Source organism: Gordionus sp. m RMFG-2023, chromosome 5, assembly GCF_954871325.1.
Source record: "Gordionus sp. m RMFG-2023 chromosome 5, tfGorSpeb1-WG-v2, whole genome shotgun sequence".
In the NCBI taxonomy this organism is placed as follows: domain Eukaryota; kingdom Metazoa; phylum Nematomorpha; class Gordioida; order Chordodea; family Parachordodidae; genus Gordionus; species Gordionus sp. m RMFG-2023.
The window spans coordinates 26,802,059-26,827,720 of record NC_088779.1 but is presented as its reverse complement, the minus strand read 5'-3'; the positions used below and the strand labels follow the sequence as shown (position 1 = coordinate 26,827,720).

The following is a 25,662-nucleotide window of genomic DNA, read 5'->3' as shown; positions in this document are numbered from 1 at the left end:
TAAATTATTATTTTATTAAATCTCGTAATATTAAAACACGAATGAACGATTAATTAGTTCCTGCGTCAAAAGGTGTATATATATATTTTTAAGATGTTACTTTCGGCTCTCCTAAGCACGTCCAAAATCATGAGAGGAGCTTTGCCATTGTGGAGTTTGACAGGGCTTCCGCCATTTTCGAACCTTCTAGAAGCGGGTTTGGATGATTTGAAAGTGAAGATACTTTTCCAGCCTTTCTTGTACGTGGTCATATTGTATTCGTCAAGGTTAGGTCCTCCTTTGTAAATATCGATTTTTATATTTACGGAAAAAATAAATAAAATTATATCGTTGCCTGGAAACGTTCTATGTAGCAAGATTTTTGACATAGATTTTTTTTCCTAGTTAGGACCCTTCCAATTTAAATATCGCGTATTTATAAATCCGCCTTTTCTATAACATTGTACTCTCTTTAGTTAATATATATATTTTTTGTAAATAGAAAAAAATATAAAATACCCACCCTAAGCCGACTTATATTTCTAGAGGATTAATCGTTAACCCCCTCCCCCCTTCCCTGCCACTCTTTTTTTTATATTAACGTTCTTATCGTCAATAGTCCACAAAAATAAAATATTAACCGTTTCTATATATTTTTCGCTTCTCCAAAAGTTTCCTTTGCTTGCAATAACACGCCAGGGAGGAAGCGAATAGCAAAATAAGCAAAAAGGCCATGGCGTTGCCCAACACCAAAAAGAAAAGCCGTCTGGAGGTCAACGAATGAGGCAAGGGCGGAGATGGTTGTGGAACGTCCAATCGGTGACCCCTCTGAGTGAGTAAGGAATTACTCATAACATATTCTTCGTAATTATAAAATAATTTAACTATATTCTATGAAATTAAGAAAAAATTTCAGCCAATCATCGATATCAGATAAAAAATAACTACGTCATTAAGGCCTCGGATCTGCCCGAGTCGGGACAATAGATATTAAGTTTTGGGTGGACATGGACAGGTCAGAACATAACTGTTCATGACAATCGATACAGACCGGTATCAAGCTACATGTCGGTATAAGCACAAAATTGTTTTGTGTTTTGATAAATTTAAAAAAATGTACTATATATTATAATAAATTACTAGACATATCAACGAATTTAGGATTGCTCAACTTGCTTTTGATAGCTGATTCATAGTGGGAAGCGTTCATTAGGTTCGGGCAGAGGGGAGAAACGAAGGTCACCATTCTCACCTCAAACCTGTTATGTTTTCACAAATACGCAATTTAAATATTTTTTTTATCAAGATATTAACATAAAAGGTTAACAACAATCAAAAAAAAATATAAAACCTAGATGCATCGGGAAACATGGGATGCAAGGGTGGGTTCTGGAGATCATTGCCAGATATCTCGAGGACGACAGAATCATTATGAGTCGTTGATTCGATCATGTTGCTTATATTTTGATAGGTTCCCCCTTTCAATTCGCCCTTCAAATCATTTTGGTCAATGTCGGATTGGAGCCGCTTCTTAACTTGCACCCTGTGCCGATATACATGTTTCCCGGTATTGCGTTTATTACCCTCGACCGAATTCGACGTTTTGTCGTCGTGAATTATGAGCGGTTCCGATCTCAGATATGTCAAGACCGACCCGGCTGGTCTATGGTATACATAAAACCCGGTTTTCGATAGTTGATACTGACTCTCGTTCGAATTTGTTGGCTTATTGGGATCGGATTGAACGCAGGAAGATGGTTCGGAATCAAGTAGTCCATTCTCCTCCCTTTCGTTTTGATACTTGATTTTTTTTGTCAGTTTGAAAAAAAAAGAAGATATACGCGTAAATAATAAATATTTGTGAGTCAGGGGGGGATCTAAGTAAGGAATAAAGATAGGTAATCTGATAATAAAAGCAAAAACGGTACAGGAAGGTAATAAACATTCATAATTCTCTCGTTTTTGGATTTTTCATTTTTATAATGATACAAGAATTTTTATTAAAAATTTTAGAAAATATTAAGAGTAGTGTTGTTAAAACGGCTCGATTTGAGCCGATTTTTTTTAAAAAATGGCTAACACAAATATTTTTATCCATAAAAATGCATAATTATTATTTAAAGCAGTTTAATAAAATAAGACAAACATTAAAAAAAATGGAGATATTTAATATAATAAGGTTTTCAAATAAAATATCACCTAATCTCTGCCTATTGTCACATACGGCAATATATGAGGTAACGATTAGTAAAGAAGAAAAACAAAAAGAGGACCTGGGAGAAAGAAATTGTGAAGACATTGATTCATTGATTATTATTATCAATTATTAATTTTTATCAAGAAATTTGAATATATGGATGGGTTTTGAAACTTCATTATTTTTAAATCTTTAAGATACTTCATAAAATATATGGTCAATAGTTTTTTATTTTCAATTCTTGTATATATATATATACTATTCTATAATTATTCAATTTAACTTCTATAAGTATTCAATTCAACTAACCTTTTATAAATACGTTATATTATTGTATGACAAATATATTATTCAAATAAGTTGAATACCTTTTAAAATACAACAATTATTATAAAAAATTGACTAATGAAACAGAAACATATTACCTATTTGGCCTATTAATTAAATTTTCACAATAAACTGAGTAATTTTTATGCTTGGAGCAGAATAGGCAAAAATAGAATTGCATAAAAAGATAAATAATTTTTATAACATCAAAAAAATTGTGATTTTTCAATTATAAAAGATTCTTTCTTTTTCATCCATAAATAAAAATCATGTAAGATTTACTTATTTGAAGATTTTATTATACCTTGAATAGCATTTAAAAATCTGATTGAAATTGTTATTCTTCAAAATGAATGTTTTAAAAAAAATTACCATCCATTCCACTTCGAATTCGTAATGTGAGACAGGATTTACCCGAACAATGATTGGCGGGTGAGGCTTGACTTGCTTTAAACCGTCTAATCCGCTGGTTAAGTTTGCGATAGATAAGATGGGCGTTTTGAACATTTTCAAAATTTTGAATCTCGCCGAGTTAGGTCCATGTCGGTTATCGTAATTTTGGTAAACGGCTGCAATTCGAAATTTATAAACGGCGCCAAGGCTAAGCGGACCGACAATAGCGGACCGTGAAATGGACCTGATTTGACCGCTTTGCGTTTTCCAGTCTGGATCTATGGCTTGGAGTTGCCTGTATTGAATCTGTTGTTTAGCGTGAGAAGGAAAGATTTAAAATATAATTGAATATTTGTAAAATAAAAAAATTTCTTCCCGGATTTGATCCAGGAAAATTCAGTACCATATGACCAAAATCCCATTGAAGCGAGAAGGAAAAATGGGGGAGGATTAATATTAGTATTAAAAATGGGAAAAGAATGAGGGTCCCCAGAGTCAGAGCTCGGAATTGATTGCATCAAAGTCAGAAGAGAAAGATATTATAAAAGAAACACCAAACTTAGTAAAACCGTTATCAATATCGGATAGGGTCCTTGCCGATATATTTAATCATAATAAAAACCATTGACCTTCTTGAAAGATAAACCTCTAACTACCATTTAAGATATATGGAGATAAATGGTTCCTATACCTTGTTCTGGACAATTGATTTTAAATCGCTATAAATGTTAAAGATCTATCATGTTTTAGGTTTAATTAACGATTTAAATTATGCCGTAAAAACCCTCTTCATTTATTCAAGGTTATGCAGAGGCAGGCAAATATCTCAGCACCGCGCCAAAGACGATTATCTCAGAGAATCGCAGCAACATTCGCTTGACATCGATGACACGAATTCTAGGATGAATGATACAGAAAACGAAATAAAGCCCGACTGCTACAAAACAGAATTTTAAAATCCTGGAACAAAGGAAGGAAGACTGAATCATTTAGAGGAAGAAACCGCGCACCTAAAAAAATCAAGCAACCTTACCCACCCATCTCTCAAGGCTTGGAAGAAGCCGCCTCTTTTCAACATGACGAGGATCAGATTCGATATAAGTCCTCCTCTCGTTTAGACGTACAACTTATAGCGACTAAGCTGGAAGGAACAGCGTACCGGTAAAAACGTTTAACTGAACCAAGCAAGAGAAAAAGGATCTAAAACTGGCAAATCTATATTTCAACGGTTGAACAACTAAGAAGGAAGAACAAGCCGTTAAGGCAAATATATGAAGTTTGGGGTTCAAGTGTTGATAAGTAAAACGAAGTTTGGCCAGAAAGAAAGGAGACAAAATTAGGAAGGGCGAACGACATCCATTAAATAAAGGAGTCAAATTTAAGGAAAGAGCTAATTTCTTTGTGACAAAATGTAATCTTTTTTAAAAAGGGGGGTTATGGTGAGATGGTCAAAATCGTAATTGATTGATAGTTTATTTTATACCCCTAAAGTATCACCTTATATTAAATATTAATCGGAATGGTTTTTAAAAAAATATTATGAAAAATACAATAATTTTTCGTTCGATTTAAAATAAAAGATTTTTTGATTTATGCTCGCGTTGATTTGATTTTGAGATAAAAAGTAAATTTATATGGAATAAGGATAGATCCCAACAATGGTCCAATCCATGAAAATGCAAGAGATTTTGTTTGAAAGTGTAAGTGAAATAATATAAATTTATAAAAAAATAAAATAGTTTAATATATTTAAAAATTAAAATCATTTTATTTAGATAACTCAAATTTACCTAAATATTTATATATTACATGTTCTGGTCATATATATTACGTCGCAAGAGGGCGCTATATATATGTATACAAAAATTAATCTACCAATTTCAATAATAATCAAATGTACATTTAAACAAAACAAGATTATTATTTATTTTTGGTTATATATTTTTTTTATTTTAAAGCTGTAGATGAAAAGCTCAAAAAAATATATGATTGGCCCTCAAGAATTTGTTTTGTTAAACGGCTCGTTTTGAGCAGATTTTTAAAAACGGTTAATTTAATATTTTATCCAGAAATAAATTAATAAAAACTGAAGATTTTTTCTCGTAGATGGAACAAAGGCTTGGACATCTATTAGCAAAATCTCAAGGCTTAGGCAATATTTTTCTAGCTAAAATATTGAGTTAACCGTTTTTAAAAATTCAAATCGAGCCGTTTAACAACACTACTCAGAATAAGAGGAAAAAAAATTCTTAGTTTAATTGGTATAAAAAAAAACCAAAACTAGCCTCCAATCAAGAGAGTTCTCAAAGAATTTTTTATTTTGTGAATACACATATAACAATACAATACGTCGCACGAGTGTTATGATATCTGCTCAATAATTTTAAATTCGAAAATAAATTGTTAAATAAACTATTAATTCAATAATGGTGTTCCAGAACAGTGATTGCACTGTTCAGGTTCTTTTTTTCTCTTTTTAGGAAAGGGAAGCATCGGATGCGTCTTGAAGGGTGAACCATTTTTGAAACTTATCAGGATGATGGAGTTGTCCCGCCAGGTTTTTTTTTTACAATCCATAAATATACCATATGGAAAAATAACTAATAATTATGAATATTTAGGTTTCACGCTTTCATTATTATATAACAGTAAACACAAAATGTAAGAAAAATTAATATTTCCATTTTTCTATTCTCTATTAAGTGTGTGGGCTCAGCCTATTGCAAGTCCGGTGCGGTTTAATTTTTGCACGGACCGACCTTGAGTTGTTACCTGGCCTCGACAAAAGTGGGCGTAGCTGTTCCGATTGTGAAGGAAGGATGGCAAGGAACAAAAGATGTGTGTATATATATATATATCTCTATTCAATTATTATTTTTTAATGAAAAAGTGTATGAAAAATCAATGCTTGCTGGCTATCAAGCGCACCTTGAAAAATAGGATGGATAGGCCTGCATTAGCTGGAACGTCCCAGCTGACTAATACGGAATCGTTGGTTACTTGGGTCACATTAGGTTTACTTGGAGGTACCATTCCTTTTTTATAAAAAAAATCTCTATAAACTATGACCTTATTTATTTAATGAATTGAAACGTAAGAGGGTAACTAACATATTAGATAAACTAGTAATATCATATTTTATCTGCCAAAAATATCGAAAAGGTTTTCTTTCTTTCTTTTATAAGAGGAATTATAACACTAAAATAAAAGTTGATCGTCAAAGTTGGACATGAAAAGAAGCTTTTTTAAAATAAATGCGCGAATGAGATATACTAATAATTAAGTATATATCATATTAATTTGTAAACTTTCTCGTTCCGTTAGGTCTTTTAATCCGTTCTCCGAGGAAACGGGATCCATAGAACCTATTCGCACATCAGAGTTCGCGTCGAGAGGCAATTTTTTACGTTTAGGATTCCTTCCCTTACCGTTTTTCCTGAACTTTTCCGCCATTTCTTGTTCCTCCTCTGATTTTACAACCACCATTTCTTGTTCCTCCTCTGATTTTCCCACCACCATTTCAGCTCCCTTTTCTGGAGCCACTTTGGTAGCTCCACCGCCTCCCAGATTAGACAACATTTCCGTCAATGTTTTTCTATCGTCGTAAGCCTTCGGGGAAATGAGGGAATCGGGCAAGGCCTCTTCGGCGTTCTCGCTCTCTACGTTATGGTCGATTTCGTTTATGCTTTTATTGGGTGGCGGCTCCGAGTGAGTTCTGGCGGGGGGTGATACGAGAGCTTCGGTCTGTATCGGTTTCTCCCCGTAAAAATTGGTAGAATGGGTAACGAAGTTAATGTTGCTTTGGTGATCAAGAAAAGGGATCTGGTTTATTCGATTTGGGTTATTTATTCCTCCCATTTTGGAATCTAAGTTTTTGAAGGAGTGCACTAGATTGAGTAAAAAAAAAGGAGAATAAATTTTGTTATAATTATTCTATAAAAAAAAATAAGATTTCAAAATTACGCATAAGAGTTGAAATTAGGGGTTTTGTCGTAAAACATTATATGAGATATCTACCACCTAACTTAACACTAAAAAAAGCTAATGTGCGAAAAAAACAGATGTTTTAGAGCCAATTTTAAAAAATATTGGCGTTAAATGTAACACATTATCTTATTAGCCCCTAGAAACTATATACAAATAAACTATATCTCACAATGTATATTCCCTAACCCTATCGGATTAACCTGTCTACTAGTCATATCATAAATATATTATATTAATTTACTTTAAACCGCTATTTTAAAATTTATCAACTACTCTTAAATTCTAAATTTTAAGGGGGGGGGGGGAATAAATCTAAAAATTTGATGCTACAAAATAATTTTTTGTTAATGATTGAACATAAAACAGACTACAACTGGTTATCAATAAATGTAAACATATTTTCTTATTGCATTAATCAGTTGTAATTACTTTCTTTCTTTCTTACCTTTTTTTTTACAGAAAATAATTAAAAATAAAGAGGAATGTTCCTAGGTTATCCAGATTTCTATAACTAGATACTTTTAAGGAGTATCTATCAAAATGGAACATACAGAGGAACTGTACCCTTCCGGATTACTGATAAATAACAATTGGCAATACTTAAATACCAAGCATAAAAAAAATATTGTTCATAAAATGTAATGAAATACATCACTGGCATCCTCAGCACCTAGAAAAAAAAATGATAAGGAAATATAAATTACCATTTTTATCCTCCTCAATCTTGACTTCGGCGGAAGCGGTAAGCGTTTTCATGGACAAGGATGGATCCCCTAAAGAGTTGCCGAAATTCCAGCTAGCTATGCAAGTGTATCTCCCGGCATCGCTCTTCTGGGCATCGGCGATTCGCAGAACGGATATAATCGTCATCCCAGAGGCTCTTTCGTTCTTATGCTCGTTTAAAAAACTATGATTTTCTGTAGGCGAGGAAGGAACATCAGGATCGCTGGGAGTGTAATTATACACTTTTACCGATTTGTTTTGATCATAGATGAGTTCCCCTTCGGAGATATTGATACGGCCCGAGAACCAAAGTTCGTCCAGGTTGTAGAGCACGTTACGCCCGTCCTTGAGCCAAGTGAAGGATAGGGAAGGATTCATTCTGGAATTGGTGGAATGACTCAGTTGGGTGGAAATAAATGGATCTAGGGCAGAACAGTTAAGGTTAAGATCTTGACCCGTGGATAGGGAAAGAGAAGAGGGTCCCGAAATAGTGAAGGGTCGCAATTTTTGGGAATTTCTAGCCAATTTTTTATGAGCGTTTCTCGTTTTTTGGAATGGGAGGGTAGGAACGCCCTGTTTTGGATGAGAGGGAACGCCTACAGTTTTGCTCATTTTGGCGTGAGTTTCAACATCGAGATGGTTCGATTCGCTTGGAAGATCAAAAGGATCGCGTAACGAAGACAAAGGATTTGGCCGGAGCCGATCGTTTACCTTTGTTTTATCTTCCCCTAAAGACTGTCCTACGATATGAGATAAGTTGGCGTTACTCGTGCTGAAAGCGGCATGTCTCGTCGAATATTTTTCGTCGGAACTTGTATTATCTTTATTTTCGCTATTCCGAGAAGCGATATCAACTTGTGAACTTCTGATGATGCTTAAAGGTTTATCGGGGTTAAAAGCCATCAACTTGGGCCTTAGGTTCCGGTTAACCCCGATTTCATTGTTCAAAACCCCCGTATCGAATTCGGAATCAAGGGTAACGTTCTCCCTTTCCTTATGATAAACGTTCGATTTCAAGGGCTCATAAACAAGATTATCATAATCCCATTTTTCATGTACTATATTAGCATCTTTCGAATGGTCGTTTTCTCTGAAACGTAAACTATCTGATAATCCCTTCTCAAGCACATTAGATTGATCGTTTCCTCTTCTATCCATTTTCATATAATTATTTACATTGTATGAATTCTCTGAAATTCTGAACACCTCGTGAATCGAACCCAGTCTATTGCTAGCTAAACATTCGTATACGCCTGGCTTATTTCGGGTATCGAGAGAGAAAATGGCGGCAGTTATGTGATCACTATGGTCAGCTGTTTAAAGACAATTTAAAAAATTATTTATTGGTCAATTTTTTTTCCTAAAAAAAGCACAAAAGGAAAAAAAAATTTAATAATCGGACAAAAATTTAAAAAACTATACATTTCGATAAATTCAAGATAAGAAGGGCCATCGTAGTTATATGAGTCTATAACTCAATTATATAATCGAAACTTCGCAAAAAGTTACAACATAGTGGTCAGGTGGCCTTATGTAGTAAAAACTTAATATTTGTAAATCTTAACTTTGTGTATCCTGTTCATCGTAAGCGATTGATTTAATTTATTTACAATGTAAAAATATTTTAATAAAATGTTATGCGTTGGTGCGCCTTAACAAACCGAGGGAGGAAAGCAGGGACGATGATTGGCTCGTCTGTTGAACGTTCTTAATTGGATGACCGTTGAGCAGCCAATCGAAAGTCAGGGGGTTAGAAGAAAAAATGGAGCAAGATAAAACGGCATCATTGGTGAGCAAAGGTAATATTGTTTCATCGGTAGTCGATAAATTCACCCCGCGATGTGTAAATATATTGCGAGCAGTTGAAGGTATCACATGGTCAAAAGACGAAATGACCTTTCCCCGATTGTCCTTAGAATCAGTCACTTCACCCGAGAACGGAGCGTTGTGATTGGCGGGATGGCCCGAGAGAATGGAGACGGGAGGAAGGTTGGAAAGGACGTTGTAACGAATAACCAAGTCATTATTACTTCTAGAGGAGCATTCGTAATATATTAGAGGTATACGTAGCATGGTGGTGTAGTAAGCTAGTAATCGTTGGCGCGATATATTGCCATTCCCGTTTACTTTCGGTTCCGTTTCTTCGACTAGCAGCGAGGATAGAAGCAGATCAGACCCGTTAGCCGTGGTTTTGTAAGGCAAAACTACTTTTGCGATCGTGGCGTTCGAAAACATGGCAGTCAAAGGGGAACGAGACCAATGCCAATCTTGAAAACATTGCATTCTCACGGAAGCTAACGGAAAGATTCCCAAATCCAATGTTAGGTTAACCTAAGGATAAAAAAACATAAAAAATGTTTTTTTTCAAATATAATGCGAAAAAAAAACAGGACAGAAAAAAACATACTTTAAAAAATCATTTTAACGAAATTTTGAAAAATTCAAAAATTATATTTATAAAATTCAAATTTATTTTCTTATAAATTTTAAAAAGATTCCTTTTCGTAATAAATTCAATTGCACGGTGATGAAAATTTTTTAACAAAATAAAAAAATTGAAATAAAATTGGTATATTTTCCATGAGGATTTTAGCAATTAAAAAAAACGAATTTTTTTTCAACCTTAGATTAGTCGCTAATTTGTTTTATATTAGTATCAAATAAATGTAGATAAATTTAATAACAAAAAAAATTACAATTTTGATCATAAAAATTTATTGAAAAAAAAGGAAATCTCAGAATAAACATACTGTGATGACATTTTCGTTCTCATTCCTATGTCTGTCAAAAACGCTGGAAGGCTTCAATTCGACCCTCCCCACTTTCTTTCTCTTCTCTAACATGGAATTCGTCACCCAACAGGAATATGTCCCTGCGTCAGCCCGCGTCACGTTAGTTAATATCAATTGTCCAGTGGGAAGCATTATATAACCTTTTTTATCATTATTTTTTGTCGCGTTAAAAATAAATCGTCTCGCAAAATTTACTATTTTTTTCCCTAGGATCCCCATATTTTATATAATATTTTTTTTATTATGATACCAATTATAGGTCCGTAACGGGCGCGTTTTTAGCCCGCCCGCTGATGTAAATTTTTTTAAAGAATGGGCCCGAGGGCTAAAAAATTTTCAATTTTCATCAGTTATTTAAAATCATATAAGTAAACATTAAAAAAAATATGCTCCAAAAAATTTCAACATTTTTATAATACCAAAAAGTCTCAACAAATGAGGATGGGAAGAAACTAATGAAGTAAAAAATATATCGAATTAGAATCTGCGACGATTTTAGTTAATTTTAATTTATTTTTCACATATTTGAAGCAAAATAATGATTTTCTGATTCGCATATATTCATTTTTTAAAAAATAAAAAAAAAATAGCGTTAATATAGACATTTTTTTTAAAAATCGGTTAAGATACAATTATTTTAAAACCGGCCGGATTCAAAGAGGGGAGATCCGGGTCCGAACCGGTAACGGGATGTAAATTTCTAGGAAAAAAGTATAATAATCGATATCGTTATTTTTTTAAGTAAATAACTGATACAATAATAGATACCTTTCTTTCTTTTTTTGTTCGAATATAAAAATTTTGTCAAATTAATTCCGGCATTTTAAATATTCTTGCTTACGTCATAATATCTCATAAAAATCCCCCCTCCAAAAAAAAAATAAAATCTTTTCTACTAAATTAATAACCTTTTCTTTTATGATTTTCCTCGGGGCCGTATACGGTAAACTCGGTGGCACTCTCCGACGGAAACCCGGCGTAAGGCGTAAATAGTACGGAAGGAATGGAATGGGGGACGGAATGCATGTCGGCCGCTTCGCAAGGAATGAGGACAGCTGATTGGCCCTCAGTAAAACGAGCGATCCTTTTAAAGTGGGGAGCTTTTCCCAGTTCTATTTTTTTAGAATAAAAAAAATAATGATATAAATTTAACTCCGGAATAGACGTGGAGAAGACCCTCCAGGGTAAAAATAAAATGTTAATCAATCCTTACCCGCTTGAGTGACGTTGATCTTGGAACCGGCTATAGTACCGCAAGTAGTGGCCAGAAAGCATTGATAAGCTCCCTGATTCCTTCTCTTATGAAAGGTTCGGACTAGTAGGTCGCCTATAGGTTTAACCACTATTCCTGTAGGAATATCATTATTTAAAAATTATATACACACATGTTTTGTTTTCTTTCTTTTGTTCTTTTTTTAAAATTCATCGGAATCCGAGTATAAAAAACCTAATTTTCCCGCGAGTCCGGCTCCTACGAATTCCTCGTTGAATTTCCAATATATTTTGGGGTGATAGTCGAAAGACTTGGTCGAGGCTCTACATTCCAAGTTCAAGGCGGACCGAGGGCCAACGATCACGTTAGGGCGAGCGGGCTCCTTCTTGAAAGATGGAAGGAACGAAGAACACAGATGCTGGGGTATTTGATCTATTTGTCCTGACGGATCTAATTTATCATACGATTAGAAATCATCTACTATGAAAGGGAGGGGAAAGTCAAGGCTATCGCCACATTATTTTAAGGAGATGCCCTACTAGTCGATACGAGATAATTTAAATATAAATATTATACTTTACACATCAGAGGAAAGGAAGGCGGGGTCTAGAGGGTTATGACTATGGGTGCGACTTTATCACGACCCTTTCAGTCGCGGTAGTGCGAATATAAAACCACCTTTCAACCTTTATACACGAATATATTATTAAGATACTTTTACATATGTGTTGGTGGAGGTTGTATTTTTTAAATATTTTTTTCACGCATTTATTAAAAATACGGCATCACATTAATTTTATGAGAAAACTTAAAGGGTTAATTAAAATTTGAACCGATTAAGAAAGAGAAATTTTGTGTTAAGGATGTAGTGTTAAGGGAATCGATCCGGTCCAGTTAAATATCGATCTTTGGTTTAGACCGTATATCAATTAATATATCCCGAATGAACAAGTTTTTGGCATGATATATGGTTTAAAAATGGGTCCCGCCCTTCAATTAAAATCTATTCAGACAGCTAAGCAAATAATAAGATTCAAAAGTTATGAAAATAAAATCGGATGTTTTTTTTTTCAATATCGATTTTAAAATTTTTTAAAATGTGGTTCCCATTTTATCTTTCTATTTTTTGGCAAAATCAATTGTATTCCTGATTGGTCCCTTTTAATCTGTCCAATGATTATTCATTACGCAATATAACCAATTACTTATTATTATTTTTTTGTAACGTTACGTCAATTCGTTCCATTTTCAATTTTTTTTAGAAAAAAAAAATCTTTAATTGTAATCCTTTGACCAATCACCATTCATTAATCATTACGCAATATATTACATTTATTTTTTTTGCAACATTACGTCAATTCGATTTCCTTCCATTTTCAATTATTTTTTCTTTTTAAAGTAGCATATGGTTGGATTTTCAGTTTCGTAAATTTCGAGCTCTTTGAATTCGTAATTATAAAATAATCAATTCTTTCTTACAAAATAATTTATTAGTTTTTTTCTGCTTTCTTTCAATCCCTCATTCATAAGAATTAGATAGGATATAGGGTATTACATTAAAAATGCATTTACGTTTATTTGCTTTCATCAAAAAAAAATATGAGATCAAATCTTTCTTCCCTTTCTTCTTCCTCGCTCCATTCCTCATATATAACATCAGGGGCCGGGCCGTATATTTTAAATATTCATTAGCTATAAAAATTAATAATATACAGGTCTCCAATATACAGTATTAACCTATATAATTACTACATTTTATATAATAAAAAAATATTAATTAACAAATCCCTCCCCCCCCCCCCCCCTTCCCTATCCATTATGAATCGTGATTCGTAGTTATTTAAGATATTAACATAAAAATAAGATCATTTTTTTAGCCAAATTTTTTTTTAAAAATGCCTCACTCTAAAAGGTTTCGGTGATTAACGAAATAAATTTAGTCATATAAAATAATATTTTTTTTGTCATTTAAAAGCGATTTTTTTCTCCGTTTTTATAAAGTTACAAAATATATATATATATATATAACAAAAGAAAAAATTACTAAAAAAAATAATAAAAACCATTAATTTTCCCTTTTTCAATTCAAAGGAAAATTTAACTTTCATATTAAGCAATATGAGAGTACGTTGTTTCACTAACTAATACTCCAAGTATAATTAAGGAGATTAAAACGTTTATCGAAATGTTTAAAAAAAAATTCAGTAATTATGCATTTTTACATATACATCACGCATAATACAAATGGAAATCAAAATACATTATATAATGTATTAATCGATGCGTTAAGTACTTTAGTGGTATACATACGCGTAAAAGGCTTATAAGAGACACAAAAAAACAATAGTTTTCGTTCAGTTCCTTAGACGGGGAAAGAAAAGGGAGGAAATTTTTTTTATATGCTAAATTAATGCGAAATGGAAGTTAGGAGAAACAAAAAAAATGATTGAATTCGAAGATTGACTTTCGTGACATTTATTTGATGGTTACGATTTTGCCTATCATTATGTTGATAGATTGATATTTCGAAAGAAAAAATCTGGATTTTGAATTGTCAAAAGAGAAGGACCATTCAAATAAAAATACATTAACCTTAAAAAAAACCCCGTTGTAAAACATATAGAAGAAAAAAAACAGTACTATACATTTGATTTTTTAATCTAAAGTTCCTTTAGGAAAAAAAATAAACTGTAATTCCTTCATACTCAATCATTTGAATCCATAATAATAGCTAATAGAATAAAATAAAAAATTACCGTCTCCGTGGTTAAATGCGTGGGAATTGGAATTACGCGAGGGAGATTCTCCGACGCCTTTTGAATCCGCGACCTTGAAACGCGATAATTCTGCGTGGTTCGACGTTATGGCCTTGATCAGTAGCAGGGCCAAGATACGCGCGAGATGTAAGGGCGTTACAGTCATCGAAACTCGCGAATTATGAGCGATATAAAAAAGGGACTAAAGGCGTGCGCGCGTGTTCCAATAATTTGAGCCTATTCTTTTTAATTCCGAAATTGTGTGAATATTTTTGTGTCACGATGATTCTGAAGGTGGGGTGACGAGTATCAGCTTCACTATATTTGTTGTTTTCATATGAAACTCTAATCCAATCATCTTTAAAATAAAATACACAAAATATATACTTTTTTAAAGTAAGATTTTTATTGTTAGCAGCAGGCAGAAGAAGCAAAAAAAATCGAAGATGTTTATTATTTTATGCGTTTTTTAAAGGTATTTTTTTTATTAAAATAAAGAAATTATTATTTTATTTTTATTATTTTTTTAAATTAGCCGAAAAGGGGGGATAATTTTAATTTATTTTTTTAGAGGATCGTAAAAGCAAATAGTGATTAATAAAATATAAATCCCCGAAATCAATAAATAGCATTTTTTATAACATATTTCGAAAAGAATGACTAATGTAAAGTATATTTAAGGTAACCAAAAGGATTCGGTTCTGCTTGCACGGTTTAGATTACAGAAACCGGGTTCGATCCGATTTAGCGGTTCGGTTTACTCGGTAGATAGCGAATTTCATTAGCCCCAAATTTAAATGGATAGCGACACATTCACAATTTGTATTGTCAAAAACCTGCATTCGTTGGTAATAATATTCAAGCATAGTCACCAACCCCGGGAGAGGGGGAGGTGTCGAAAGCCTGCTCAGAAGTTCTAAAATTTAATCTGAGCACGCGCTTAAAATAATTTATCTTATGAGCCTTGCGCAGGTGCAAATCCAATTTTTATTATAAAGCGCTAGCGATTACGAAGGCCAGATAAAGTTTAACGAATCAAAGTTTTTAAAAATTATTATCCATTTTTTTAAATATAGGAATATTCATATTTTTTTATTGGGAAATTTTTTTTATCTAACCCCATATCTCTCTGCCCCTATCAGCTATTCGCTTAATATTTTGTTAATTTTTAATTTTAAAAGTATTTTAAAAGCTTTGTAATATATTAATAAAAGATTTTTAACCAACTTAAACGGGAGTCCAATTTATCTTGACTTAGTAGTTAACATGAAATATGATTGGGACTCAAAATTTTGACCAAATTAGGGAGTTGTCCCCCACCAATTATCGAGAGCTCAAATTAAACAAGTTTTACTCAATAAAGATAATAAGAAAAGATATATATGGAAAGTTTCATATAAATTTGTCTCCAAAAATGTTAATAATGGGTGACAGTAGCCTATTAGTTATGTTTAATGATATTTAGGGTCATCTTATACGATTTTTTGAAAAATTTTAAAATTTTTTTTTAAAAAAAAACCCTAAAAAAAGAGGACAAACAAGGATTTTTGCTAAAACGAATAATTACCTAACCTTTAAAATGTGGGGCGAAAACAAGTAGGAAAGGTTTAGTCCTCTATATCAAATCTCGGCTTTGTTCGTTTCGCCAAAATCTTTTGATTTCGCAATTTTTGCTTTTTTTAAAAAAAAATTGGCCAACTTGAGCTTTTTGATAACACCATTTAATACTGTTTTTGGCATGAGATGCAATAATGGAGACCGATACTGATGGTCTTCAACCGATATACGAGATATCAGGCGGGATAACGGGTATCCAGCCGATATATCCAGTTTCGATTGATATTTCCGGTATCGATCAGCATCAGATCGGCGATACTTTCAATGATATGATACTAAAAAAGAGTTCTGAAAATTGGAAACCCAACATATAAATGGAGGTGATATAGTTACGTTTTTTTTCTTTCTTCCTATTTCTCTTTCATTTACTTTTATTGAATCTTTCAAAAAAAAAACTAAACTAGGTGGACCTGTGATTATAAAATTTTGTTTCCAACCAGACTCGCAGCCTTGATAAATTGAACATTTTTTTTTAAAGAATGACCAAGTAAATTGTTTATTTACCTTACAATTTCGCTTAATATAATTTTTTTCCCGATTTCGCCGAAATATCGTGCTTTTTCCGATAAATATTTTTAAATCGGAATCAAATCGCGCAGTTTAAAAATAATTTAGGGATTGGGATTTAGATCTTGGGGGAAGGGGGTGGGGTTGGTCTATCTGATCAGATCGGTGTTGTCAATATTTTTTTGCTGTTGCTCGGTTTGGGTGGGAAACCTGAAACAATATATCGAATGCAGAGCTCATACACACTTCATTAAATTCACTTGAATTGGCTTTCCTTTCTTTCTCTCCCTCTCTTGTAATGTAAGTGTTGGTATAATATAATATTAAAGTTGTGGTTTATCTTCTTTCTTTCTTAAATTTGATAACCTTTATTTATTACCCCCTAATAAATAATATTATAATGAATTTTTAGGAGAATAAACACGTTAAAAAAAAGGAAAGAAGGGGAATGGGGGTGTTTAAATAAAAGTATCTAAATATATTCTTTCTAAATTTTTATTTTCTACATTCCAGATGTTTACATATAAAAAAGTACTTGTCAAAAGATTAAAATTACTTACTTATATAATTATGTATGTAATGTACTGTAAAATAAATAATAAAAAAAATTAATGTGGTTTTTTTTCTTCTTCGTATACTCCTAAAAATGTAAGAGAAAAAAAGAATGAATTATGATAATTAATTCTAACGTGTAAAAAAAAATATATAGCTCGCGACTATTTTTGTAGCGGTTTTTGGCCCCGTAAGTTTTTGCAACGGTTATTCGGCCCGGTCCATGCAAGTTTTTGAAACCGTTATTCGACCCGCACCGTAAAATAATTTTGAACTTGTCCGAGACAGAAATTTCGGTAACTAATTTTATTTTTGTTCATACCACCCATATCGACTAATTTGCCCCTCTTTTTCGTTTCGTCGTTACTTTAAAATTTAGTTGTGTATTTTTATTTTTAACTATAAGCATGCCTTTTGTTTAATTTAATACTGGATAATAACGCGAAATGTCCTAAAGTGAAGCAAACAAACAAACAAAAACTGATATTTTCAAACTTTCGTTACAGTTACAACGACAACAAAAAATAAGATATTTTGGGGGGAGAAGGCACGAGAGTTGTTAAAATACTAGACCACTTAAAAAAATTTTCCATAAGTTGCTAGGCTGTCCCAACCCGTTATATTTTGAATTTCCCGGCATATCTAATTCTTTCCCAATGTCCAATGATGCTCTTATTCTCTCCTCTATGGATATCTATTTCTTTCCAACATGACCGTTTTTATAAATCGATTGGGGCTCGATATATCCGTCTGTAGATTTGATATTTTTCGTTTAGACAGCTTTTTAAAATACAATTGAAACAAGCATTATTTCAATTCTATTTTCAAATAGTTATTATTTATATAAATCAAAATATTAGTTTTTTGAAATTCAAAAAAAAAATAAAAAAAATAATATCGGAATTTCAATTCGAGGGGTAGCCTTTGGCTCATCGAAATTTTCGAAAGATAAGAGATTTGGGAGACCCCACCCGGATTTTTTTATGTATAATAGTGCGAACAAATTGAGCGTTTCAAACGCCGCGTTGCAAGCGCCAATAATGCCTTTTAAATGGCCTAGGGTAAATTGGTTAAATTACCGTTTGACGTTAACCACCATTTTAAAAAAAACGCAAACAGTTTGCTATTTCAATACATTTTTTTATTCTTCGTTTTGTAATATTATATAAAAATGTAATATAAATTAGTGATCTGCATCGGGCCTAATTTTCAAGCCCGGCCCGGCCCGAAATTTTTTTATAAAGTTTTGCCCGGCCCGAACCCGAAATTTTTTATAAAAAAATTTTGCATGCCGGCCCGGCCCGAATTTATTTAAATATAGAAATTAATTTTTATAATTACTCAAAATAAACGATATATGTTATATGGCGTCTACTTTCTATAAATTACATATAAAATTTAACATAAAATTGATAAATTTATATATATTTTTTAAAATTTATAAAGCCCGTCCCGACACGGCCTGAATTTTCTTAAAAAAATTAGACCGGGTCCAGGTACGGGTCGGGCCTACTTTTGCAGATCTCTAATATAATTAACTTACTTATATCCTAAAAAAGGAATATTTAGAAATTAAAGAAATAAAAACGCAGACGATAATATAATTTTCGACAAATTCTATATATTTTTTTAACTTATTTAAAATTTTGAATCGACGGATATTAAAAAAAGGACAACCTCAATTTAAACAAGGTACGCTTTACGTTTTTTTAATTTAAAAATTACGGTAAAAAGTAAACGCTCAATTTGTGCGCACTATAAATCTCCCGCCATGGCTCGTTATATCTTTTATATAAATTTGCATAGTCCATTATATTTTTTATTCAAATTTCCGGTCCACTGGTCTCGACCGCAAATGCAAAAGTTGAAAAGCCGGGTCACGTGTCCGGGTTAAACTCAAATCAACTATTTTTTAAGGCGCTTTTTTTATAAAAAAAAACCTTATTTTTGTGCTTTCATGATAAGTCAATTCTGGGGAGGGGAAAGGGAGGGGAAATTTTTTCCCCCACTTATAAATATGGAGAGTTGTTTGATCTTTCCTTTTCACACGATTTAGAATAGGTATAAAGTTAATATATTTCTTTTTAAAATATACTATTATAATATATAAGTAAATGAAAGTTTGTTTTTATAAATACCGTGTTTTGTGTATGATTTGTTGTAAAAACATTTCCATATATTTGTAATAACTTTCTAATAAAATTGTTTGACTTGCTGCAATCATTGTAAAAAAAAATAACATATTGATAAACATTTTTAAAAATAATAATTACAGCAAAGTTGAATACTTATTTAAGAAAGTACAAATATATGGAAATGCTTTACGACAAACAATATTTTATATTGTAATAATAACATAGCAATGAAAGTTTACTTTATGTATAAGTAAAATACTTAATTTATTTTTTTGTCACGTTATTATTGCCAAAGTTATAGAATCAAAATCATCTAATAATGATAATATTATTCAAACAATAGCATTATTAAAGTGAAAATCAAAAGGTTTTAAAATGGCAACGATTTTACGCGCGTATTTTTTTTCTTCATTATTCACATAAATCCTCTAAAATAAAAGAAACTTTAATTTTCAATAAATTATTAAAGGGATTATTAAAATATATATATTTTTTAAAAAAAAACTGTTTCTAAAAATATAGTAAACTTATGTATTTTTATACCTATACATATATAGTATTGTTTTAATGAAGTTTTTCAAACACATCGACAATTCCATTAATCCCTCTTTCAATCCCAGATAAAATTATTTTACTTGTAAAAAAATTGTTGTTTTATTTTTAAACATATTTTATAAAAATTTTAAACGAATTTTTCTAGAGTTTTTAAAACATTTGCTCAAAAAAAACTTAAAAAAATAATGATTTTTTTTGTTTTTGAGAATACTCAAATTAGTGATCTGCATCGGGCCTAATTTTTCAAGCCCGGCCAGGCTCGAAATTTTTTTAAAAAAAGTTTACCGACCGGCCCGGCCCGAATTTTTTTAAATATAGAAATTAATTTTTATAATTACTCAAAATAAAAGACATATGTTATATGTCGTAGTTTCAATAAATAAAATCAAATATTTTTATTTTACATAAAAAATTTAATATAAACTTGATAAATTTTAAAAAAATTTCAAGGCCCGACTCGACGCGGCCCGAATTTTTTTTAAATATTAGGCCCGGTCCGGCCCGAGCTCAATTATTTTAAATAGATTAGGCCCGAGCCCGGCCCGAAGCCCGTTCGGGCCGGACCGGATACGGGGTCCTAACTTTGCGGATCTCTAACTCAAATACGATTTGTTGATTAAAAAATTCCTAAATCTTTTATACGATTTTTTTCGAAAATATTTTTGCCCGCGAACTTTTCTGGATGAATTGTCATACATATTGCCATTTAATTAACCTATAATTAATGTGACAAAGCGTCTACCCATGGGACCATTTAATTACCCAAAATGATAGGAATATAATTAATCTCGTAGGGTATTCCAGATAACTCAACCCCACCCTCTCCCCTTTACTGAAAACTACCTTAGTTCCTAAGAAAATTAAATGAATAGAGGTAATTGACACGCGGTAAAAATGGTATATATATATAGAAGATGGAATTGGCTTTGTTCCTTTTTGAATGACTAAATTTTAATATAATATGATTACTATAAACGATTACAAATTTTTTTCTTTCTAGTTATATTATAATTCGTGCAATGCAAATAGAATATTAAAATGTATTTTATTTTCCCCATCTTTGATACAAAATTATACATACATCATTTTCGAAACTATCATATAAAAGTAAAAACTTATTAAAAAAAATTAATCCTAATTTAGTTGTACAGATATTAAGAATATACCTTAGGTTTCACCCAACCAAAAAAAGAAGAAAATTAGAACTTGTATTATGTTTTTTTTTGCTTAATTAAAAAATCTCCCAATTAAGGTATGGGCCATAATTAGTGCTATTAAACGGCTATCTCAATATATTATTCGGAAAAGTATAACGCGAGCCTGAATAATTTTCTCCATGATGGCAAAAAGTGGAGAAATCTCAAGGTTTAAGCAATATTTTTCTGGCTAAAATATTGAGTTAGCCCGTTCAGATCGAGCCATTTAACAACATTTGTCATAAATAAAAACAAATTTTTTTTAAAATAATTTCTGCGAGTAAAATAATTGAATCTGGAGAGGGGGGATTAATATAATTGTATATGGTGTTTCAGAATATCGCACGATACCGTAAGTGGTGGTCAAGACAGTGACTTTTAATACTAACGACTGCCATTGTATTTGACAGTAGTACATGCCATTGAAAGGCATTTCAATGAGACTTTCATCGTACACATTTAAATGCATCTAAAACTTAGTATCAATGTCAATGGTTCCAAGCCACAACTTATTTCATCTTGCGTCTAAACGGTTAAAAATATTCTAACGTTTAAAACTTCCAAGATATGCGTGAAAAACGCGTTAATTTTTGGCTTTTCGAAAAACAATATTAAAAAAAATTGAACGTTTAAAACTCAACGTAATAGATACCAAGATGGAAGGGAGGGGTATAGTGCTAGACAATCTATATAGTGATCATCCCTTTTATATTTTAACACAGCGTCATTGAGAGGTCTAGAGGGTTCAGCGCGGCCAACTCGGGGAGGGTCGATATAAATATATAAATAGCTAGACCGTTGCTAAATCGCATAAATTACGGAGATTCACCATTACAACTTTTACCTGTATCGGATATTGTGAGTATCGGATACCGTAGGTAACGATCAACGCGAGTAACTTTCCGAGATATGGGTGTCGGATCGCTGATAAATTAAAAATTGGAGGACCTTCCTAAACAGATAATAAATATCAGAATTTTGAATTATAAGAGTAAAAATGACTTTTTGGACTTGCGTATATATAAATTAGTGTGTGGTGTTAATTAATTAATAAATCATAAATGTAGCTTGGAGAAGAAAAAAAATTAACGAAAATAACTGTTATTTTGTAGAATATTATTAAATTTTACGGATGATATACTGTAATTATTTATTTAAAGAGGTCATCTTTTTTTTTAAAAAAAATGCATGAAATAAGCCATATGGTTACTTTCTTTTATTTTTTTAAATTAAAACTCATTCATACACATTATAATTTTATTAATATTTATTTAATGTACATATACATATAATACATACACACGTATATAAAAGTGAAGTGATTATTAAATAAAATAAATAATCAATTCAATAAAATTACGATACTTAAATAATTGATGTATATGTTTAAAAGGGTTTTAAAACGTTACTTTTTTTAAAAAATGAAATACTTGTGGTCAATTAGTAAAGTAAAGTTCGAAGAAATGTGTCGAAACCCTTTTTATAAAAATTTATGCACCCGTTATATCCCGAAATAAATATTTTTCTAAACAGCTCCAATAAAAGTGGCCGCGTGGGCCATACAAGGACGATAGCTATCTCTTGGCCAGCTCTAGGATAATGGTGATCTCGTGCCCCGTTCACGCATGTCGACCAAACTACAGTGAACTTGATAACAATACTCAGGTGAAAAATCAAGCATACAATCGGTAAGAATACTCCGGTGGGATATCCGTCGATATTGATGCTCCAGTGAGAGATCAATTAACAAGGGAATACTCTAGGTGAGATCAATAAACAAAGGAAGCGATATTGATACTCTAGGCGAGATCAATCAACAAGGGAAGCGATATTGATACTCTAGGCGAGATCAATCGTACCAAGGCAGCTAATATTGATGCTCTTCGATTAAGCCATGCCACTAAATAAATTTGTGACCCGCGAGATAAAAAAAGAGATGAAATTTCCCGCGAAGTCCTGTTAAATGTTTAAAAAATCCTGAAATCCTGCAAAAATGTTACAAATCATAAAATTTTATAAGATGTCAATTTTTAAGATAATTTTAAATTAATTTTTTATATATATATTAAATAATATTAGCTAGAAATTCATTTTCATGCTATTTTTTTATCAAAATAAAAAAACTCTGAAGTAAATATATTTCATATATTCCATTAAATTCAAGTAGGGCTAAGAAAAAGCAATGAATATGGTTTGCTTATGTGATAATGTCAGCGTTAATTTTTGTAAGATTTAACGCACAATGGCGGAATCTAAATAAATTAACGAATTAGCCAGCAGGCTTGTAATTGTAGCTAAAAAAATATCCAAAGAATCTATAGCTATGAAGTACCAGAAATATATTCAACAGATTAACGGATAAAGAAAAGAAGTTCCAAAAAAAATTATCATTGTATGTTGTTGAATGGACAAATCATGTAAAGAGCGTATCTGCGATGGTTACCATTTGTTACCACAAATTTTCATGCTTCTTGAAAACTTTTTCTATCATATTATTATACGCAATTTTGCAGAAGCATATCTTGCCTCACATGATCTATTGTATGTGGCCATTAGGGTAAATTGATAGATAATCAACTATAAACAGTAATGGAATGCTGAGCTAAATCTTCGCTATGTTCTCATGCGACAGACAAAGTCAAGCGTATAAAAAATATATCCCGATACTATTTTTCAGAAATAATAATTTATTTCATCGGCCAAATTTTTTATTTGAACGCGGTTAAAAGTATCCATACGTAGGATGAGTCAGGTATGACGTTATTTTGTGGTTGGAATGTCGATTTAATGACATTAATACGCAACAATCATATGATAAATAACGATAATCACTCGAAGTGCAAACCACGGGGTGTAAGGAAACTTTAAATTTAATGAATAGACAATCTAAGTAGTATCAAATTAAGATCTTAGCCAAAATAATCCTAAGCAAGCTTCGAGATTTCAAGTAATAGATGCCCCAAACCTTTTTGCCATATATTCTTTTGGTTAAAATATTTGGTTAGCCGTTTTTAAAAAATCGAACCGTTTAACGAACACTAAATATAATCCCATTCACTTAATTTCTAATCGAGCTTATTTAACATTTATCCTTCTTTAACAATAAAAAAAATATTTGGACAGACATGTATAATATATATATATATATCATCATTATCACGCGAATGCGAAATTAAACAGGTACGTTATAATTATGATCATATAAATAATTATGAAAGTTTTAATATGGGATAAATAACGAGTAACTGATTTAAAAAAAATAATAAGATAATTAAATTATCTTATTTTTTTTTTTAAAAAAAAGATATTATCTCCTTTTTGATTAGAAATTTTTAAATAATATATATAAGCTAAGGTAATTAATTTACATCGTTATTCTATTTTATTAGTTACCTTCGAATCCAAGGGAAAAAAAATGAAATTATTTATAAAAAAAAATAGGTATTGATAAAATCATTAATTTTAAATTTAATAAATCTTAAAATATAACAATTTCTTGTGGCGTAAATGAGCGGAAGCTTTGATTTCAGGCGAAGATCTTTCGGGCGTGCCAAAAAAAACGCCAATCTAAATTAAATTCGACATTTTAACTAAAAATGGCGAATGTGTCTGCCCTAGACCGTGGATATGTACCTAGTAGGTTACCGAATAACATATCCCAAGATTATTGACGGAAATCAAATTCACTTTAATGTGAGAAGAAAAAAAACGTAAATAATCAATTTTAATATTTTTAAAATATTTAGGATGAAAGCGGATATCTCTGCGCAGCTTAAAAAAAATTCGGGCCGGGTCGAATATTTTTAAAAATCTATACGGGCGGCCGGTTCGAGTCAAGATAATTCCAAAAATAACCTCGTACATTAAATTAACCCCAAATCCGTATCAGACCTTTAGGGAATAAAAAGAGATAAGAATTTTTATTTTAGATCAGAGGCATGTGGAATGTAGGTTGTTTGTTTTTGATTATTTAGTTATTTTTACAGGTTAAGCTGTAAAAAAAAATCACGTCACTGTTTGACAATTTACTCCCCTGTTTCTATTGGGCCAATTCCTCATTCCTTATTTCAATTGGATCCCTCAATCGTTGGTCAGGGTAAGCTTATTAAAAATTAATTTTTGGAGTGAAAACCCATCTCTAATTTAACCCTGCCTGAAAGGTTGGCTAAAGCAAATAATATTTTTGATTATTTCGTTATTTTTACACTTAGCAAAATCTTTGGATATACACCTATGTTTTGTAGTGTAGGCTATAATATTTTATTATAAATGATATTACCGTGTTGTGCAGGTAGCCATATATATTTTTTTTATATTTATCTTGTAAAATAAAAATTATTTAACTTCTAAAATTGTCAAGAAATATAAATTTTGTTATTTTGACAAATAATTTAGATTTTGCAAACAAATCAAAAAAATAAGGAAATGTTTTTCCATCAAATCCGCTAAACACTGTAAGACTTTTTCGATTAGAGGTCTGCATTGGGCGGGTTTTTAGTCCGCCTGCCCATAGACTAGGAGGTGGGCGGGCAAAGAATTTTAGACTCGGGAGGACGGGTATATTTTTTTTAAAACTATGGGCTGGCTTATCGGCTAAAATATGCCCATTGCAGACCTTTAATTAATTTTTTAAAAACATTTAATTTAATCTATAAATTTTTTTTACTCGCAAATTATGTGCGCGAATTTATACGGAGTTATAAAAATGAATGAATGGGGAAAAAATCGTGTTA

At 31.6% G+C, this 25,662-nt stretch overlaps 1 protein-coding gene and 1 long non-coding RNA gene across 4 annotated transcripts in view; one reads left to right on the top strand and one right to left on the bottom strand.

The window, feature by feature from the left end:
- The window catches only part of LOC135929898 (uncharacterized), a 43,192-nt gene that overhangs the window by 8,530 nt on the left and 9,000 nt on the right, over positions 1-25,662 (bottom strand). For 2 of the 3 annotated variants that reach the window (XM_065466637.1, XM_065466639.1), the window contains exons 2-15: positions 14,368-14,725; positions 11,846-12,061; positions 11,612-11,746; positions 11,307-11,510; positions 10,357-10,538; positions 9,268-9,937; positions 7,588-8,919; positions 6,205-6,783; positions 5,825-5,931; positions 2,876-3,202; positions 1,331-1,779; positions 1,120-1,238; positions 621-839; positions 101-277 (exon numbers count right to left, since the gene is read on the bottom strand). In XM_065466637.1, coding sequence (XP_065322709.1) covers positions 101-277; positions 621-839; positions 1,120-1,238; positions 1,331-1,779; positions 2,876-3,202; positions 5,825-5,931; positions 6,205-6,783; positions 7,588-8,919; positions 9,268-9,937; positions 10,357-10,538; positions 11,307-11,510; positions 11,612-11,746; positions 11,846-12,061; positions 14,368-14,533 — 4,882 coding nt within the window. In that variant the 5' untranslated portion in view covers positions 14,534-14,725. Of the gene's footprint in view, positions 1-100; positions 278-620; positions 840-1,119; positions 1,239-1,330; positions 1,780-2,875; positions 3,203-5,824; positions 5,932-6,204; positions 6,784-7,587; positions 8,920-9,267; positions 9,938-10,356; positions 10,539-11,306; positions 11,511-11,611; positions 11,747-11,845; positions 12,062-14,367; positions 14,726-21,773; positions 21,860-25,662 lie in introns of those variants that run through there. The other variant, XM_065466638.1, reaches the window with a different exon arrangement.
- On the top strand, positions 5,366-5,922 carry LOC135929899 (uncharacterized). Its single transcript, XR_010572661.1, has 3 exons — positions 5,366-5,453; positions 5,600-5,734; positions 5,787-5,922. It is a non-coding gene; the product is annotated as an uncharacterized LOC135929899 (long non-coding RNA).